Genomic DNA, 21,749 nt, shown 5'->3' on the forward strand with positions numbered 1-21,749 from the left:
GATTCGGACAATAAAATGAATCATTTAAGGTAGTTGGTGGTATAAGGAGTAGATATTTCAACTTCAATTTGAGGCTATCTTTGATTGATATTGTGTGTATGGAGATGAAACCATTTAAGAAACATCTACAGTTTCTCATGGCTAGTTACGCAGCATTCTATGAAATAAGAGTAACACACACAAAATGCTGGAGGAACTGAGCAGGTCAGGCAGCATCCGTGGAAAAGAATAAACAGTTGGCGTTTAGGGCCGAGATCCTTCATCAGGACTCGTGAAATAATCTATGAAATGATGTCTGAAAGGAAATAAAAAGAATTTTATTTCAGCTAATATATTTGTCACCCACAAATATTTCATGGTTACGAGTACAGTTCCCTGAACGTAACTGATGTACTACTGAAAATGACTGCATAAAATGTTATGTATATTGTGTGGGGAAAAATGTGTAGAGAATATTGAAAACAAAGATTTATATTAGTATGGCCCATGGTTTTGAAATACTCTGAATCCGAATATTTTAGACCACAAAATTGTTTGTTTGTAGTAATCACTGAGGAGGTAGTTGTTACAGAGCAGTGTAATATTTTACTGTTAGGGAACCTCATTCTTTTCAAAACATGTCAAAGTTCAAGGTAAATTTATTATCAAATTACATTTATGTCACCAAATACTCTCCAGAGATATATTTTCATGCAGGCATTCACAGTAGAGCAAAGAAATACAATAGTATCAATGAAAACCTACACACAAGCAAAGACTGATAAGCAACCAATGTGCAAAAGAAGACAAATATATAATAATAATAAATAAATAATACTGAGAACATGAGTTTTAAGAGCCCTTGAAAGTGAGGCCATAAGTTGTGTTTGATGATCAGTTCAGCATTGAGGTGAGTGAAGTCCACACCGTTCAGGAGTCTGATCGTTGAAAGGTAATAACTGTTCCTGAACCTGGTGCTATTGCACCAAAGGCTCCTGTACATTTTTCCCGGTGGCAGCAGAGAGAAGGGAGTATGGCCTGGATGGTGGGTGGTCTTTGGTGATGGTATTTAGTAAGGTGGTATGATGCCAACTCGGAAAAGCGCATGTTATACCTGTGATGTTCTTAGTGGGTAGAATTTAGTCCTAAAGGTACACATTCTGTACAATCTGTACTCTTAAGGCACGTTTTAGACACAGACATAGAATAGTGCAGCACAATACAGGCCCTTTGGCCCACATTGTTGTGCTGACCCTCAAACTCTGCCTCCCATATAACCCCCCACCTTAAATTCCTCCATAAACCTGTCTAGTAATCTCTTAAATTTCACTAGTGTATCTGCCTCCACCACTGACTCAGGCAGTGTATTCCACGCACCAACCACTCTCTGAGTAAAAAAACTTTCCTCTAATATCTCCCTTGAACTTCCCACCCCTTACCTTAAAGCCATGTCCTCTTGTAATGAGCAGTGGTGCCCTGGGGAAGAGGTGCTGGCTGTCCACTCTATCTATTCCTCTTAATATCTTGTATACTTCTATCATGTCTCCTCTCATCCTCCTCCTCTCCAAAGAGTAAAGCCCTAGCTCCCTTAATCTCTGATCATAATCATACTCTCTAAACCAAGCAGCAACCTGGTAAATCTCCTCTGTACCCTTCCAGTGCCTCCACATCCTTCCTATAGGGAGGCGACCAGAACCGGAGTATAGTGTGGCCTAACCAGAGTTTTATAGAGCTGCATCATTACCTCGCGACTCTTAAACACTATCCCTCGACTATGAAAGCTACCACCCCATAAGCTTTCTTAACTACCCTATCTTCCTGTGAGGCAACTTTCAGGGATCTGTAGACATGTACCCCCGGATCCCTCTGCTCCTCCACACTACCAAGTATCCTGCCATTTACTTTGTACTCTGCCTTGGAGTTTGTCCTTCCAAAGTGTACCACCTCACACTTCTCCAGGTTGAACTCCATCTGCCACTTTGTTTTGTCACAATTCATCTACATATGTAACATATTCAGAAAATTTTTTCTTGATTTTTCTTTTCAGATGCATAGTTGTTTATTTTTAATCACATGTACATCGAAAAACACAGTGAAATGCATTATTTGTGTTAACAACCATGGGGGCAACCCGCAAATGTCGCTACGTATTGCAATGCCAACATAGCGTGTCCACAATGTTTAGCAGAACAACAGAGAACACAATGAAACAGCACATACCAAGCGACAACACAATAGTAAAACAAACTCTTTTCCTCTCTCCCAACTATGCACACTCCCGCAGAGGCAGTTCTCCAACTCCAGGACAGGCCTCAGGGACTTACCTTAATTTGAAATTTAAAAATAATACAAATTACTAAAGTTATTACCATTTGTTTTCATCCCTGGATGCATTTGCATTAAGTACATAAATAGTGGAAATGCAAAATGAAAAACTACTGTCTGAACTGACATTGTCAAGGAGCAAAGATCTGATATGCCATGAGTTTTCTGTTGGAATGTCACTCATCCTCTTACAGCACCTTGTAAAAATATTCAACCCCCATCCCTTTGTTCACATAAATGAATATTACAACCAGAGAATTTGATCAATTTAACTCAGACTTTTTATTTGTGAATCACATGCTCATTTTTTTTCACAGTAGAACCCAAAAAAGCAGGGAAAATTGTAAAGCATGAAAAACTAATGATTCAAAACCTGGAATATCAGCAGTTCAAAAGCACTCATCCCCTTTGCTCTGTACTATCTCTCACATCCACTACAGCCAATAGTCTATTTGGGTAAGTCTCTATTGGCTTTGCACAAAGTGATGGAGCAAGATTTGCCCATCCTTCCTTGCAAAATTGCTCAAGCTGCACCAGCTTAGTTGGGGAGTCGGGGTGGACAGCAATCTTGAGGTCCTTCCAGAGATGTTTCTTCGAGTTAAGGTCAGGTCTCTGACCAGGCCGTTCAAGGCCAACAGTTTTCTTCATTTGAAGCCACTCCATGATTTCTTTGGGTTGCTGTCCTGCTGAAAGGTGAACTTCTTCTCCAGTTTAAGGTTTCTGGCAGAGGTTCGCAGGCTCTTATTCAGGATCTCCCTTTATTTGGCAGAATTTATCTTCCCATCAATCCTGACCAAATTTCCAGTCCCTGGTGCTGAAAAGCATCCCCATTCCACGATATTACCTCTGCCATACTTTACAGTAGGGGTGGTGTTACGTGCTTGATGCACAGTTCTAAATTTACATCATGTGTACTGCTTAGTGTTGAGGCCAAAAAGTTCCACTTTAGTTTTATCTGACTCTTCCACATCTTTACAGAATTTTCTAAGTGATGTTTGCAAAGTCTTTATGGGCAAGGATATGCTTTTTTTTTGGCCAGAGCTAACGTGCTACTCATCCATAAATACCTGGTTTTGTGCAAGGCCTTAGAGATTGTGGAGCCATGAACTTCATCTCCAGTTGCAGCCACTGACTTCTGCAGCTCCCTCAGTGACTGTTGGTGTTACATTGCCCTCTCTTACAAGTGCCATTCTTCTCCAGTGATTAACTTTAGAGGGGCAACCTGACCTAGGCAGTGTGGTTGTGATTTCATATCTTTTCCACTTTTTCATGATGGACTGCACAGAGTTCCAAGGTATATTCAGTGCCTTTGAGATGACCTTGTACCCTTCCCCAGATTTGTGCTTCTCTATTATCAGTTCCCTGACTTGCCTTGAATGCTCTTTTGTCATCATTTTAGTTCGGTGTGTTGAGAATCTACCATATGCCCTTGGACCTTACAGAGGGAGGGGGTATTTATTCAGGTGATCCTCTAATTTTCTACATCAACAAATTAAGGAAGTGTACAGTATTGCACCTGAAGAAAGTTAGTGGAATAATTACAAAGGGGATGAATACTTTTTCAGCCTTACAATTTTGGTTTATAATTTTTAGTAAATTGTTGACAGGTTTTGGATTTTTTTTTGACATGATCCACAATGTTTTGTATAGTAGCTCAAAAAATCTTACTTCAGTTTATTTTAAATTTAGAAAATGAGACAGTAAAACATAAGAATAACTGTGGGGGATGAATACTTTTTCAAGGCACTGTACATAGCACTTTGTTTCAGTTCTCCCAGCATTAATAACGAAATCTGAGGTCCTTTCGCCCAGGAATATGCCTTTTGAAAACAGGTTGAGTGAACTTGGCCTTTTCTCCTTCGAGTGACGGAGGATGAGAGGTGACCTGATAGAGGTGTATAAGATGATGAAAGGCATTGATCGTGTGGATAGTCAGAGGCTTTTTCCCAGGGCTGAAATGGTTGCCACAAGAGGAGACAGGTTTAAGGTGCTGGGGAGTAGGTACAGAGGAGATGTCAAGGGTAAGTTTTTACTCAGAGAGTGGTGAGTGCGTGGAATGAGCTGCTGGCAACGGTGGTGGAGGCGGATATGATAGTGTTTTTTAAGAGACTTTTGGATAGTACATGGATCTCAGAAAAATAGAGGGCTATAGGGAAGTCTAGTAATTACTAAGTTAGGGACATGTTCGGCACAACTTTGTGGGCTGAAGGGCCTGTATTGTGCTGTAGGTTTTCTATGTTTCTAATACTCTTATTGTTGTATAAGGAAGCAATGGCACCATGCTTAGGTACCATTTCTAGTGTGTCATCTTAATCAGGGAAGATTTGTGCGGAAAAGATTGGGGTAACAATAACGCAAGCAAAAGTAATCTTTGCATGCCTTATACTGTCAAATCTGCAAATGAATGGGGACCATTATCCACTGCTCACACTAAGATGGAAGAAAGATAGTTGCTACAGTAGCGTAGCGGTTAGTGCCACACTATTACAGCTTGGGGCATCGGAGTTCGGAGTTCATTTCTGGCACCCTCTGTAATAAGTTTGTACCTATTCCCTGTGACCATGTGAGTTTCTTCCAGGTACTCTTGTTTCCTCCCACAGTCCGAACACATACTGGTTATTGATTTATTTATTGAGATAGTGCAGAATAGGCCCTTCCAGCCTTCGACCTGTGCCACTGAGCAATCTCCTGACTTAATCTTTGCCTAATCACCAGACAATTTACAATGATCAATTAACCTGCCAACCGATAATGTCTTTGGATTGTGGGAGGAAACCAGAGCACCCGGAGGAAACCTGCACAGTCACAGGGAGAACATACAAACTCCTTACACGTAGCAGCAGGGATTGAACCCAGTTTTTCTTACTGTAAAACGTTGTGCTAACCACAACATCATTGTAAAATTCTTCTGTGATTCAGCTAGGATTAAATAGCTGGGTTGCTGGGCAGTGCGGCTCGTTAGGCCAGTAGGCCCTGTTCCATGCTGTATCTCTAAATAATAAATAAATAAATAAATACTGCTTTATGTTTTCAACATACCTGATACTGTCAGTAAAATTAAAGCATCTGAGTATTTGAACAGTCTGGTAAAGCATAGTATTCTGTTATATTGATTCAAATAAAATTTAGCACAAGTAGCTGGAATATAGAGAAACTTTTTAATTAAAAATTGCTTTGTGTATTAATAATTCTTGTAATATTGTAATTACTGCAATTCCATCTCTACATTCTTATACCATTTAAAAATTAATTGTCCTTTGCTATGGTTATACGATATTATCTGAACCTCTCAGATGAGTTAAATGAACAAACTTTTGAAATGAAATAGGAAGTTTATTTGGAATGGATTTCGGCAGGAGAAAATATACTATCATTAAAAAATAATGCTTTAACTTTGGTGAGGGAGTTGGGAGTATGCTTGATTGTAACTGAAATTTTTTTTAATATTAAATGTCTGCATAATTTAAGCAGTATAGCTGCCAATAAGAGTGAAGATGTCACAGCAATTTAGTGTATTTCATCGCAAAATAACCTGGTAAGGCTCCAAATCAAGCCTTGCATTATTTAGGCCTTTCACAATGTCCCAAAGTGCTTTGCAGCCAGTGAAGTGTTGTCACTGTTCATACGATGTGGCAGCCAGTTTGCACACAGCGAACTCCCCACGAATGGCCGTTTAGAATCACCGGATTGCCTGTATTGATGCTGCTGGATAAGAGGACAAGTATTTACAAGGCTATTGAGGATGATTCCACAGCTGTTCTTCAAAGCAGTATCATGAGATTGTTAACATTCTCCTAAAGAGAGCTGTCAGGGCTTCATTTTAACATCTTTGCTGCAAGACACTGCCTCTGACAGTGAAGGGCTCTTTCAGTACTGTCGTCTAAAGCCAGCCACAATGAACGTAATTACTTTGCAGTACCAAAATGGAATCTTTCAAACTGTTTAGGAATCTATTAAATCACGAATCTGAAGCCACCAAGTCTGAAGTTGTTCATTCTGTGGAGGTTGCCTGAAGATCCGGTTTTGGCCCTTTGTTTTCCAGTTTATCTGACGGAATGCTGGGATTCAAGGTGCATTTCCATAGCTTAAATGTCAGCACCTCTTCTCCCTGTGTCCTTCCATGTCACAAACACCTCTGGATGACTACTTGCTTGACACACCGTACCGGATGAGCCAGAACTTCCTCCTAATTAAATGTCACAAAGCTACAGATTTCTGTTTCCTTGTTACTGGTTCCACTAGTCCTTTTCTCATTATAGAGTCATAGAGCATCACAGCACAGAGACAGGCTCTTTGGCCTATCAGTCCATGTCGGACTGTTGTTATGCCTAGTTTCACTGGCCTGCATCTGTACCCTAGCCCCCCATACTCCTCCCATCCATGAAATGTTGAAATGATCCCCACATTCACCACTTCCTCTGGCAGCTCGTTCCACGAATCATTCCCAGGGCAGATCATTCCAATTCATGCTGAATCAGGTGACTGGCATTAGAACACTGCAGCACAGTACAGGCCTAACAGCCCACGTTATTGTGCCAACGTTATAAACTACTCTGAGATTATCTAACCCTTTCTTCCTACATAGTTCTCTATTTTTATATAATCCATTTGCCTTTCTTAAAAATCCCTAATACATCTGCCCCTACAACCACCCCTGACAGGGCATTCCATAATCATAGTCATACTTTATTGGTCCCGGGGGAAATTGGATTTTCGTTACAGTTGCTCCATAAATAATAAATAGTAATAAAACCATAAATAGTTAAATAGTAATATGTAAATTACGCCAGGAAAATAAGTCCAGGACCAGCCTATTGGCTCAGGGTGTCTGACCCCCCCCAAGGGAGGAGTTGTAAAGTTTGATGGTCACAGGCAGGAATGACTTCCTATGACACTCTGTGTTGCATCTCGGTGGAATGAGTCTCTGGCTGAATGTACTCCATGCACTCACCACTCTCTGTGTAAAAGAAAAAATGTACCTCTGACATTCCCCCCCCCCACAATACTTTACTCCAGTCACCTGAAAATTATACTCCCTCGTATTAGTCTTTTCCACTGTGAGAAAAAGTCTGGCTATCGGTCTTGAGGGAGTTGACATGAATTATAGGGGGAGGTTGAATAGGAGAGGAGCTCCTATGGAGTTATACAAAATTATGAGGGGTGTAGATAGGTGTATTCACAGAGGCTTTTTCCCCCGAGGCTGGTTGAGACTAGAACTAGAGGTTATAGGTTTAGGGTAAAATGTGAAATATTTAGGGAACCTGAGCGGGAACTTCAGAGGCTGGTGAGAGTGTGGAACGAGCTGCCAGTGGAAGAAGTGGATGTGGATCCAATTGCCACATTTAAGAGAAGTTTTGTGAGGTACATGGATGAGAGGAGTGTGGAGAGCTATGGTCCAGGTGCAGGTCGGAAGGGCCAAATAGGAAAAAATGATACTAGCTTAGCTGGGAGTTCTTGTTGGCTTGGACTGTTTGGGCTTCTGTGACTCTATAATTTTGTTAAAGCGTTATCTTTTAAGACATTTTCTATAAAGAAATCCATTCCAAATAATCAGGTATGCACTTGCAGCAATTTGCAGAAGCCAAATAATATACCCATGTGGAATGAAGATGTAGCATTGGGGGGAGCGTGATCCCATGTAGTCACGGGGAGTGCATGTTGATTCTGAAGGCCAGGACTGAAGACGGGTCACTGGAGCCATGAGGCAGCCACTGTGCTACCCTACCATTTCCTTACCAGACTCGGACTTTCCAGTTGTCATCTCATCCATAGCCTGCTCTGAACTTGGTCCTCCTTGCTTTAGATCTCTGGTCTAACTTCCTTTTTTATTCCCAAATCACTTAACACTTCAGTTTCATCCAAACTCTCACACTGAATTACTTCCACCATTTTCTCCAAGTCACCATGTCTGTCAACCCTCTAATTCTGCCCATTTCTCCACCCATCAACTCTGGTAACAGACATTTGCTCTCCACCAACTAAATTAATCCTCTTCTATTATATATCTGTTCTGGCAGCTTCCCCTTTCCTCTTTGCCCTGAAGAAGAGTCGCAGCCTGAAACGTCAGCTGTTCACTCTTCTCCATCGGTGCTGCCTGACCTGAGTTCCTCCAGCATTCTGTGTGTGTTCCTTTGCATTTCCTGCATTTGCAGACTTTCTCAAACAGAGAAAATCTGCAGATGCTAGAGCTAGTAGTTTGATTAGTCACATAGGTGTAATAATTGGGTTGAACGGCCTGTTACCATGGTGTATCTCTAAATAACATTAAACTCTCCCCGACTAACATGCCATTTTGTTAATTCTCCTCGACTCCACCAAAGGCTTGTGTCCTTCTGCTGTGAGGCTTTTTGATACAACGAAGATAGAGGCTACTTACCCAGTATGAATTTGATGGGATTTGATTTCAGATTAGTTTATTGCCTTGTGCTGAGTCCTCCGTTGGTCAGAGTCAACTGTGGATGTCACATCGTAGCTGTCTGGATACAGTAGCCAGGGCTGTGCAATATGGAGAGTAAGCTGCTAGCTTACTTTGAGCCCAAAGGAATGGCAGAGACTGATACAGTTTGGCACCAGCAGCATCGCAGGAGTTGCCATTCCACATCGAACTCAGTGTAGGACTCCCTTAGGGACTCCAGCTACAGATTTTTCTTCAGGGTTTGCTCCTGAAGCCTTCCCCGTGAGTAGGTATAGTCACAAGGCAGTGGAGCTTTGAGATAAGAGTTTCCTTCTCCTAGATGAGCTTTTAAACATGGCTGATGATTCCCATCTTCCCAAAGCAATGAGTTTGAAGGCACTGGTAACATGCCTTTGCCCCTTCTATTGCCTTGAACTCCAGGGTGTAATGAAATTTCTTGCTCGTATAAACAGTGAACGTGGTAATAATAATTGCAACAACAGATGCAAAACGACTGAATGGTACAAAGATAGTGCAGCTAGTGACAATATTAGATTAACTGAGAGAGGTAGAAAAGAGCTACGTGTGGTTGGGTTGGGTATCAAAGAACTAGTGTTGGGATGGGATTGTCAGGTGACAGTGAGTTTTAAGTTTCTGCTCTAGCACAAGGGTTCCCAATCTATTTGATACCATGGACCCCTACCATTAACTGAGGCATCTGTGGATCCCAAATTGGAAACCCCTGCTCTAGCATGTAACTCATTTAAGTCAAGGATTTGGATATTGAAGTGCAGAGATGAATGAACAAATATGATGTTATTGAATGTCATGCTAGAAATGGAGTCATATAACATGAAAACGGGTCCTTCGACTCAATTCATGCATGTCAACTGTGTTGCCTAGCGAGCAAGTTTTCTCTGTCCACATTTGCCCCATAGCCCTCCAAACCTCCCTTATCCATGACTTTTAAATTTTGCCAATGTACCTGCTTCAACCACTATTTCTGGCAGCAAATAACAAAAACACATCACTTTTTGCATGAAGAAGCTGCCCCTGATATCCATTTTAAATCACTCACATCTAATCTTAAACTAGGCGTTCTCAACCTGGGGTCCACGGACCCCTTGCTTAATGGTATTGGTCCATAGCATAAAAAAAGGTTGGGATCCTCTGTCTTAAACCTATGCCCTCTTGCTTTCAGCATTGCCTAAAGACGACGTGTTTTCATGCTGTCTATTCCCCTCATGTCCTTTCATACTGCAATATCCTGTGTTCCAGGGAATAGAAGGGCTGAATGGCCTATTACTGTTTCTTACAGTGTCAGATTGTCGTGCACAGTATTACATTTGAGTTGAGAAAACCTTTATCTAATGAATTTGTGCTGTAAAATTTTAGATTAACATTTGGGGATGAGTAAATAGATTTTTGAAAACAAAAGTACTGTAGGCAGCTTATTGTCATGAAAGCATCTGAAAAAGATATGCAACCATGCGTAAAACGATTAGTTGTAATCATAGGTTTTAGTCTGTCAAATAACCCTTGTTTAGTATTGGTGGTTTAGCAGAATTAATGTTAGCTATAATTTTGTACTCCCGGGTTTTGTCTTAGATTCATTTCTATTAAAACTCAATTTTGAACTTTTCAATTTGATTTCAGGTGCAGCCAGATGATTTAATGGGCATAACAATCAAATCGTTGGCTGAAATAGAAAGGGAAGTAAGTATCTTCATTTAAATCATCTGAAAGAGAACATTATTATGTCGTGCCTTGCACGGCAGCCTTAAAGCGTAAAGACTACGATATGATTCTGCGTTCAGATGCAAACGATTTGATTGTTTTCTTGTTGCAAAGCAAATATTTTGAAATAAACTATATTATATGTTGATAGATATTGGAACATGTAAAGGAAAAAGCTCTCTATGTGCGTTCAGCTAGCATGAAGTAAGTTATTTAATGTGTTTGCATTTTATCTTCAAGATCACTGCTTCATCTGCCCCCACCCATTTGCCAATCAGATTCCTGGTCATTCACATACATCCCTGGTTTGATCTTTATCTCCTTTGATGAGACTAATCTTGTGAAAGAACATCTATTGCAGACCATCTGAAACACACATGCTGTTTTTTTAGATAATAAGCAGTTATCATTGCCTTGGAGTTTGAATGCCAAAGGTCTTGCGCACTAATTTAATGTGAACATCTCTCACTGAGATTGTTCATTGATGTATCTTGTTTGGTTCAAATTTTGATATAGACGTAACTATAACTGGTCACTTATTGGAAGAATACTTCAGTAACTCATGTCAAACTTAATATTTTTCTCATAGTCTGACCCTGAATATTAAGTACCTTTTCTAATAAGTGCACTCAGTGCCTACTTTATTGGGTACCACCTTTGTCTAATAAAGTGGTCACTTGAGTGTATGTTCATGTCTTCTGGTGATAAAACCCATCCACTTCAAAGTTCGACGTGTTGTGCATTCAGAGATGCTCTTCAGCACGTCACTGTTGCAACGTGCAGTTATTGTAGTTACTGTCACTTTCCTGTCGGCTTGAGCCAGTCTGGCCATTCTCTGACCTCGTTCATTAACAAGGCGCTTTTGCCCACGGAACTACCAGTCACTGGATGCGTTTGTTTTTCACACCACTGTCTGTAAACTCTAGAGCGATGATTTCCAGTGGGGGCGTTTACGTGTCCGAAGGGGACGTTAGGGGAAATAGAAGTCGTCAGGGGAACAGTCAGGATTCTTGGGGGGGGGGGGCGGTTGGATGGCGACAAGTGGCACCCTAACGTGTCAACTTGCTGCCGTCATCAACATCCAATAGGCATTCCCAGTTTGTGTTAATTTTTAATTTTAATTTAACCCCATTAATGATGGATAAATGCATACGGCGTGATCTCTATGGTTCTGAAGGCGGTGAAGCCTGGCTAAGAACGGAAACTGCGGAAAGTGCGTCAGTACAATGTTACGTACCTGGAGTATGGTTTTATTCCATTCCCGTCAGATCAGCAACACCCCACGTGTCGTATTTATAATACTGTACTGTCTAATGAAGCCATGAGACCATCAAGATTGCAGCAACACTTCCATAAAAGACACCCTGAAAGGGCTACTCATGGTATTATTTTGTTGCTGCATTTGTAAGGCATTGCACACTTGAGTCATTTGGCAAGAAAGCTAGAAGCGACCTGAGAGTGGTCTCATTGCTTCTTATAACATTTCCAAAAATCTCATGCATTGGTGAAGGATTAACAATGCCTGCTGTATCAGACGTGCTCACCACTGTTCTCAAATTGGATACCAGTATTTTAAAATCAATTCCTCTGAGTAATAACTCTGTAGCTCATCGTATTGACAAAATGAGTGAAGACATTGAGCATCAACTACGCACAGAGCTACAAAAAACAGAATTTGGGATACAACTGGATGAGTCAACTGTGTGAGACAAATAAGCATTGCTAATGGTGTATGTATGGTTTACCAAAAATGGAAAAGTTTATGAAGGGATTCTCTTTTGTAAAAAGTTCAAAACAAATATCAACAGAGAATCAATCTACTATGAGGTCAAAAGGTATATTGAAGATGAAAGTATTCTGATTAGAAACATGATTTCTTGTGCCACAGATGGACCACCATATATGTATGACAGGTCGCCATGGTGGTTTAGTGGCATTTATGAAAAGAGAAATTCCAAGTCTGTTTGCAATCCGTCGTGTAATTCATCGTTAACCTCTCACAGCCAAAAACCTCAGCCAGTCATTTCAAGCATGACTCTTGTAATATCTGCTACCAACAAAATTAAAGCTCATCCATTAAATAGCAGAGTATTTCACTAGTTTTGCCAGGATAATGATGAAGAGTTTGAACGCTTGCTTCTTCAAACTGAAGTGTGTTGGCTGTCAAAAGGCTGCTGCTTAAAACATTTCTCTGAACTTTTTGACACTGTGGTTGAATTTTTGCTCAAAGTCGCCAAGAGCTTGGGAAAAAAGACTGAACGTCTGCATAGAGATGTGGCATACCTAGTCAATCTGTATGACAAAATGAACATCCTAAATATGAAACTGCAGGGTGAGAATTTCAATTTAATCCAGGGAAAAAGTGCAGTGTCCACTTTTATCAGAAAATTGGAGGTATATAAGCAAAATATTGGGAGAGAATGTTCTCACAGTTTCCCTACATGGAAAGTATGGCACTCTCTTTCACAGACAGTGATCTTCAAGAGTACTGCTTACACCTGCAGTCATTGAATAAGGATTTTCAGAATCGACTCGAAGATTTGAATGATCTGGAAATTCTGGACTATGTAATTAACCCATTTCTTTGCAAGGTGGAATAACAGGAACAGAGCTTGCAAGAAGAAATTATCAAAATTCAGAATGATGAAGAAGCAAAAATACTTTTCAAAAATGTCAGCTTTTGTGGTTTGTGGCTACTCTGTCATACGAAGTTTCCGAGTCTTTGGAGAAGAGGCAAATTGCTCTTCCTTGCATGTGCGGTGAGCCACATACTCACATAAAGCAGAAACTGCTTGGACATTGTTACACAAGGGAATTTAAGGCATTAGCTGCCACAACTTGAACCAGATATTTCAACTCTTACTAAAAAACCATCAAGCTCAAGGATCCCATTGATATCGAAGCTGCTGTACAGCACACGGGTACCGTGTAAGCGAGGTTTAAAGACTAATAAACATTTAAAGCAAGATCATTTTTCTCAAGTTAGCATATGATAGACATGTTTTACACAATGAGAGTGCCGGAAACTATATTGTGCCTAAGAGGGGCATTGGCAAGTATGAAAGTGCTTTAGGCGGACGTTGGGCTAAAAAAGGTTGGGAGACACTGCACTAGAGACTGTTATGTGTGAAAATCCCAGATCAGCAGTTTCTGACACCAGCATTCATCACACGAGCAGTCACTTGGATCACGTACTTGTAGGTACTTGTGTGCACTCAGTCCCAAAGTTGAAGTCTTAACCAAATTTTTGAGAAGTATCGATGATTATGTGCAGATAAGATAATCTTCTAGCTTATTTGGGCCCAAAAGAGATTACAGTGCAAGAGTAGCATCATGACATATTCAAGTCCATTTTAATTTATTTTAAAACATTAAATGACCACTTGTTTTTTTTAACATGAATGTAATGTGGCATTTAGCTGCTGACATTTTCTTACAAGAGCATGTGAGTTGGACCCTAGACGTGTGAGTGTTCTATATGCCTGCCTTTATCTGGATTGCCTCTGTGGAAGAAATGTTCTCTTGCTTGCTGTGTTGTGGGTTCTAGATTGAAATTGGAAGCTTGAGCAGGTAACCTTGGCTGTCACTTCAACGCTGTATTGTGAGTTTTCTGCGCTGCCAAGTCTTAGCACTTGTATAAGGTGTTGCGGTATCTGTTCACTGACCTTTGACTTGAGTACAAAAATAATTCTCCCAGTAATAGAGCAAAGAACAGTACAACACAGTACAGGCCCTTTGGCCCACAATGTTATGCCGACTTTTTAATTTACTCTAAAAACAATCTAACGCTTCTCTCCTGTATAGCCTTCCACTTTTTTTTTTAACATCCATGCTAACATCCGTATGTCTATCTAAAAGTTTCTTAAATGTATCTGCCTCTACACCATCCCTGGCAGAGTGTTCCATAACTGACTACTCTGTGTATATGAAAAAAATTAATTAATCTCTGCATATTTTCCCATATTTTCCTCCAATCACCTTTAAAATTATGCCTCCTGGTGTTGACTATATCCCCACTGGAAGAAGTCTCTGGAACAGAGGAGGAAGAGAGATGATTTGATAGAGGTGTACAAGATAAGCATAGATCGAGTGGATAGCCAAAGAGAAAAGCCCTCGCTTCCTTAACCTGTCCTCATTAGACATGCTCGCCAATCCAGCCTGCACCCTAGTAAATCACTTCTGCACCTTCTCTATAATGTTAGACCAACATTTTCGGTCAACTAGTATTGTCAAATATAATCTATTTCAAGGCTGTGGTATGCAGGAGCGTACTGATTGGTTTTCCATTACGTAATAAATGCAGTCACGCACTACTTAAATCAAAGCAGCGGATGTGAGAACCGGTGTGAGTCCAGTTTAAACTTTCTCTTTGTAGGATACATACAGTGTCCCTTGCTACACTCTTCCTCACAAGTGCTCCCTCGCTCCCTCACCTCTTTTGCCAGTACATCAATGATGGTATCCACCATGCCCTCCGTCTCACCTGTCTGTCAGAATTGAAACCATTCCACTTTTTTCACACTGCAGGAGTAAAAGGGTTGCCTGACCTGAATGTTTCTGGCATTTCTTTTTTTTTTACAGAAATATTCCATTGCGAAATGCTTTGAGGTATCCCAAAGTTGTGAAAGGCTCTAAATAAATGAAACCTCTTTCATTAATAGTATAAATTCCCCTAGTTTAATCCTAGCCTAATCACGGGACAATTTACAATGATCAATCAACCTCCCAACCAGTTCATCTTTAGAATGTGGGAGGAAACTGGAGCACCCGGAGGAAACCCACACAGTCAGAGGGAGAGCGTACAAACTCCTTTCAGGCAGCATTGGGAGTGGAATCCGGATTGCTGGGACTGTAAAACTTAGTGCTTTCTGTTACTGCTTTTCCCTTGTTCTACTTCAGGGCACTGATGTGGTGAAGTGATTTGTATGGATGAGATGCAAAACAATTTTTTTAAAGATTCAATATTATTTATTGTCATTCTTTAGTACAGGAGTGTAAAAAAGAATGAAATGATTTTTACTCTGAATCCACTGCAGCATTAAGAAAAACACAATAAACATAAAGGACACAATAAAAAGACAATAAATATAAATATAAAGCAATCTTATAAAACACAATGTACAAATAACTGTGATATGCATAGTCTGATTGTAACTACATAAGGTGAAGCTAGGGGACGTGTATGTATTGGAGGTGGGATATGGTGCGGTGTGTTAGTCCTTGGAGATGTTGATCAGCCTGACAGCTTGGGGGAAGTAACTCTTTGTGAGTCTAGTAGTTTTGTCACTGTGCATGTGACAATAATAAACTGATGACTAATTTACCGATTGATAGGTACCAAATGGGAAATAACTAAACCTTTATAAATCAGAGTAATGCATTTAGATGGCTTCTTCACTCGGTGGCCACTTTATTAGGTACACTGGTACAGCTGCTGGTTAATGCAAATACTATACCTAATCAGCCGGTCATGTGGCAGCAATTCAATCCATGAAAGCATGCAGGCATGGTCAAGAGGTTCAGTTGTTGTTCAGACCAAGCATCAAAATGGGGAAGAAATGTGATTTAAGTGACTTTGACTGTGGAATGATTTTGGTGTCATATGGGGTGGTTTGAGTATTTCAGAAACTGTGATATCCTGGGCTTTTTGCGCACAACGGTCTCAAGTTTATAGAGAATGGTGCGAGAAACAAAAACACATCCGGTGGGTGAAAACACCTTGTTAATGAGAGAGGTCAGAGGAGAACGGCCAGACTGGTTCAATCTGACGGGAAGGCGACAGTAACTCAAATAACCACAAGTTACAACAGTGGGGTGCAGAAGAGCATCTCTGAACACACAACACATCAAACCTTGAAGTGATCTTCTGCTACGACAGCAGAAGATCACAAACATACACTCAGTGGCCACTTTATTCATTACAGGAGATAACTAATAAAGTGGTCACTAAGTGCATATTTCCCTTCTCTTTAATGGTGAGGGTCCAAGTATTTGGTTTTGAATTTCAGTCCCACGTGAGCAGCGGTAACTGGCAACTTCAGTACTGTACCGCTGCTTACAATGCTGAGGCTGCGCATCTGTTCGGGCATGCACTTCATTAATGGATCAGTTCAGCACTTGGCTGGACCACAGGGCCTAACATCCCACAACAGCAGAGCACTTTCACTCTTGGCAGAAAAAGAGAAGGATTTATTTTTATGGAGTGAGGAAAGTGTTACACATTTCAACCTCTTTTTTGAAAAAAAAGTAGTCCAAATGCCAGTTGCAAAGATGTAGATGATTAACTGTATTGCTTTTTCAAATGGAATGGTGTGAAATTGGAAAACAGTTGTTAATTATGGACAAGAAGGCAAAGGAATTAAAAAGCTGAAGAGCAGTTTTTAAATAAATCTGTATTCGCAGTGTGGAGGAGCAGAGGGATCTCGAGATCCATGTCCAAAGACCCCTCAGAGTTGCTGTGCAAGTTCATAGGGTGGTTAGGAAGCTGTATAAAGGGTTGGCCTTCATTAGTCAGGGAGCTGAGTTCTAGACCTGTGAGGTAATGTTGCAGTTCTTTAAAACTCTGGTTAGACCACGCTTGGAATATTGTGTTCATTTCAAGTCACCTCATTATAGGAAGGATGTGGAAGCTTTAGAGAGGGTGCAGAGGAGATTCACCAGGATGCTGTCTGGATTAGAGAGCGTGTCTTATGAGGATAGGTTGAGTGAGCAAGGGCTTTTCTCTTTGGAGTGAAGGAGGATGAGCGGTGACTTGATAAGGGTGTACAAGACGATAAGAGGCATAGATCGAGTGGATGGCCAGGACAGAAATGGCTAATGCAAGGGAACATAATTTTAAGGTGATTGGAGGTAAGTACTTTTACACAGAGAGCGTGGGTGTGTGGAATGCGCTGCCAGGGGTGCTGGTAGAGCCATTAGTAACACTTAAGAAACTTTAAGATAAGCACGTGGATGATAGGAAGATGGAGGGCAATATAGAGTGGAGCACCTGGAGGAAATCCACAATGTCATGGGGTTCAGGCTGCTTACAGACAGTGGCGGGAATTGAACCCCAGTCACTTGGGCTGTAATAGTGTTAAGCTGCTGCGCTGCTCCTAAATATTCTATATCGGTTGCATTGAAGTTGTTTCTGGTTTGGAAATGTTGTAAAATAGTACCTTAATGGTGGTTAATTTTGATTTAGAAAATGATTTTGAGTTGGGGAATGCCAATTTCTTCCAATGAACCTAAATGCAACCATGTGAAAGAAACCCCAGCTCCACGCTGTGCGGTGTCACTGTGTCTTAATTACACATGTCACTCATGATTGATAGGTACCTCTGTAAACAATCCAACCTTCAGGATAACTGTATGTATTCAAGTCACACTCGTATCCACTGTACAGCAAAATATGCAGCGTGTCACCGTGGAATTGCCCGGAGACCACTGAGTCTTAAAACAATCCCGTGCAATGTGTTCTCCCAGGCATTACTGATTTAAAACACCCTGAGCTCAATTGTTCCCCTGTCACAGATCTGATCCCAGGAATGAAAGGGTTAATTGACTAGGGCATTCGATGGCTCTGGGCCTGTACTCACTGGAATTTAGAAGACTAAGGGGATCTCATTGAAATCTGTCGAATATTGAAAGGCCTAGATCCAGCAGATGTGGAAAGGGTGTTTCCTATAGTGGGGAAGTCTAGGACCAGAGGGCACAGCCTCAGAATACTAGGGTGTGCTTTTAGAACAGAGATGAAGTGGACTTCCTTTAGCCAGAGGTGGTGAATCTGTAGAATTAATTGCCACGGATACCTGTGGAAGCCAGGTCACTGGGTATATTTTAAATGGAGATTGATAGGTTCTTGATTAGTAAGGGTGTCAAGGTTTACAGGGAGAAAGCAGGAGAACGGGGTTGAGAGTGATAATAAATCTACCATAATGGAATAGCAGAGCAGACTTGATGGGTTGAATGGCCTAATTCTGCTCTTATGTCTTATAGTCTTATTTACAGATAATTCGTCCAAGCTGTAACTCCAGTTCTGTGCTTTTGGGAGGTTTAACCTTTCCGATTCAAGGGTCAAGATTGTTAATTGTTATTATTCAGTACACGAGTGTAAAGGAGAACAATTGATTGTACTCCAGATCCAATGCAGCATAAAAAAAACGCAATAAGCCAAAAGAAACCGCAATAAATATGTATATAAAAGCAATCCAGTAAAAGACAATATACAAGAACTGTTGCATGTATACAGTATGCATAAGATTAGCTTATATACGTAGACTGATTGTCTGTACACACATTGAGGTGAGGTGCGGGTGTATCTGAACATAAGGTGACTGACAGGAAATAATAAAGTGACAAAGTGACTCTTGGCAAGAGGAACTCTTCTAGGTTGCAGCAGGGCACATGGAAACACAGTCGGACAGTGACTGTGTCAGTGTAGGTATGAGGTGTGAAGTGTAAGTGTAAAGTTAGCAGTGTACGGGGGGGGGAGAAGGGGGAAGTGAAGGGTGCTGAGGGGCCATGAAGAAGAGTGGCTGATGTGCATGAGAGCTAGCTTGAATTCCCATGTGCCTAACGAGTGGGCATGAAAGGTCCTACAGCACAATTTGCATTCCGTCTGTGGACAGCCAAATGGGTTCTCTCGTAAACACGAGGGACTGCAAATGCTGGGATTTGAAGCCACAAATAATCTGCTGCAGGAACTCAGTAGGTCAAGCAGCACCAGGTGGGTGTGTGTGGTGTTGTGCAAAGAGGAGAGAGAGACATCTATTTGGGTATCACAATTTCATTTTAAGTATTTTTCCTCCTTCTTACACAGCAGAATAGTACTGTTCACTTGTACTCCTGTTTTTTAATGGGAACACCAGGTTTCTCCATAAGGGAAATGTTCAGATTGTCAGATTTTTATTCTGTTTGTTGTGCCTTTGTTCATAAAGATCATAAGACATAGGAGCAGAATTAGGCCTTTTGGCCCATCAAGTCTGCTCCACCATTCTATCTTGACTGATTTATTATCCTTCTCAACCCCATTCTTCTTTGACACCCTTAATTATCAAGAACGTATAATCTACATTTTAAACATACTCAATGACTTGGTCTCACCAGCTGTCTGTGGCAATGAATTCCACAGATTCACCACCCTCTGGCTGAAACAATTCCTCCTCAACCCTGTTCTCAGAGGGCATCCTTATAACCTGAGGAAGTGCCCTTTGGTCCTAGACTCCCCCACGATAGGAACCATCCTCACCCTATCCACTCTGTCTCGGCCTTTCAGTTCTTGGCATTTTCAATGAGATCTCCCCTGCCCCCACTCTTCTAAACTCCAGCAAGTACAGGCCAGAAGTAACTGAACTGAGTTCTTTCTCATTGTACTGAACTTCCATCCTTTAAACAGTTGATCCTCTTTGTAGCGTTAACTCTGAGATAGTGCAAGTGATTTTATGACCGCTGCCTTTCCCACTTTGGAGGTGTGATTGCAAAAGGGAATTGGCCTGGTACTTGACAGGGAAAGATTTGCAGTTCTTGTGAAAAGATCTGTATTGCTCTTGCAGAGACTGCAAGGCTCAATGAACGAGTGGTCTCCATCAATGCTGTACCAGGTCCATGGTCAATAGAATTAAAAGGAGCTCATTCTGGAAGTGATGCAGAACGTTCAGACACTGTTAGATTAATTCCTAATGCAACTGAGGAATAATTCTTTCGTGGTGCCCATCCACCAGTACACCGATTTTATTTTGAAGTGTGCTGTCCTGGAGTTAATAAATTTAATACCTATAGATAAGTTTTTGAAATTAATTGATAATGTAAAAAAACTAAAGCTGTATCTTTGATGATCCGTTCTTCAATTGTTTCTTTGTTCAATCAGATTCTTTTCAGTCTGAGCGTGTCACCCTTGCTTTACACAGATCTAGGTAGAAAATGCACTCATATAACTGATTGCAAAAGCATGCAGCCATGCTGGAGAATATGGAGGATGAAACTGCTTCTTAATATTGTTTCTGCCTTTTGCAGTATAGTGCATTCGTTAAAAAAAAAGCCTGTCTCTCCAGGTCTACTTCCTTCTAAACTTAAATCAACCACTTTTGGCACAATATCTTACAAATGCCATTTCTCTCTGTTTCAGCTGTACCATTTAACAGCTGATACTAATTTTTTTTTAACAAATCTATTCCCTATTATTGGATCTTCAAATACTAAAGTCACTGGTGTATTGAAACACGACCTGTTCAAAATTTTTGCATCAGTCACAAAAACCATTTTTTTCTGTTTATTTTGATTCTCCACTTCATTGTTTCTGGAAAAGTGATGTAGAACTCAAATTAAAATCAGGCAAACAGTGTAGCTGTTTCTTGTAAGAGTGTTAGCAATCATTTTCAAGTCAGTTCTGTCGGAACTAATGCTCTATGACTACAAGTTAAAAGGTTTTTTTGCTACTAATAATATTTGACGTTCAGCAAACCATTTTTGAATAGAATTAAAGTATCTTAGACAAGCATTCATAGGAAATTCTAAGAAAATCAGTTATTTGGATAAGTATTATATTTACATATATATATTTATATTTACTGTTTTTTATTATGGTGTTCTTTATCTTATTTTTTTTATGCTGCACCAAATCCAGAGTAATAATTATTTCATTCTCCTTTACATGTGTGCACTGGAGATTATATTAAACAATCTTAAATTGCAGTTTAATTTTAAGTATTTTTCCCCTGCTTCAAGGACACTTTAGATATCCTCCTGTCTGCAAGTGAGGCTGCTCCATTCTTTTTTCCTGGGCATGGAGTTGGAGGAACCGTTTCTGTGTTCCGCTCCCCTGTTGGGCTTTGCGTTCTCGCATTCCAGCTCAATCAGAATCGGTACCTATTTCTGTACTAGCAGATAGCAGCATAGACTGGCAGAGGATCAACTTTGAGAAATACCACTCCCCTGTGTGGGCTGTGGGTAAGACCCTGGGGTGAAAGATAACACAGACACTACAAATAATGCAGGAACCAAGATGAATAAAGCAACAATAAAATCAAGGAGGGTATTAATTATAAATACGCTGTAAATGATTAAGCAAATCTGAGGCGCATTAATGTGCTGTATTTAGTGAACTGGCGGGCAGAGAAGATAAATGAACTCTGAATGCAGAATGTGATGAGACAGTCATTGCCTCATAGTCTAATTATTTAATGGAAGGATGTTTAAGGAGTAGCAGAAACAAATGCTGCTTTGTAATATGGAAGCAGATCACTAAATGCAGCTAAAGCTAAAATAATTAAACAGTAAACACAAGCGATTCTGCAGATTAGCACATGAGAAATGCTGGCGTTGCTCAGCAGATCAG

General features: G+C 40.6%; 1 protein-coding gene across 5 annotated transcripts in view; it reads left to right on the top strand.

The window, feature by feature from the left end:
- The window catches only part of LOC140186092 (multivesicular body subunit 12B-like), a 270,340-nt gene that overhangs the window by 215,059 nt on the left and 33,532 nt on the right, over positions 1 to 21,749 (top strand). For 4 of the 5 annotated variants that reach the window (XM_072239968.1, XM_072239966.1, XM_072239964.1 and 1 more), the window contains one exon: positions 10,355 to 10,414. In XM_072239968.1, the coding sequence (XP_072096069.1) occupies positions 10,355 to 10,414 (60 nt within the window). Of the gene's footprint in view, positions 1 to 10,354; positions 10,415 to 10,586; positions 10,640 to 21,749 lie in introns of all 5 variants that reach the window. The other variant, XM_072239969.1, reaches the window with a different exon arrangement.

This window comes from Mobula birostris, chromosome 22 (assembly GCF_030028105.1).
Source record: "Mobula birostris isolate sMobBir1 chromosome 22, sMobBir1.hap1, whole genome shotgun sequence".
Taxonomy (NCBI): Eukaryota; Metazoa; Chordata; class Chondrichthyes; order Myliobatiformes; family Myliobatidae; genus Mobula; species Mobula birostris.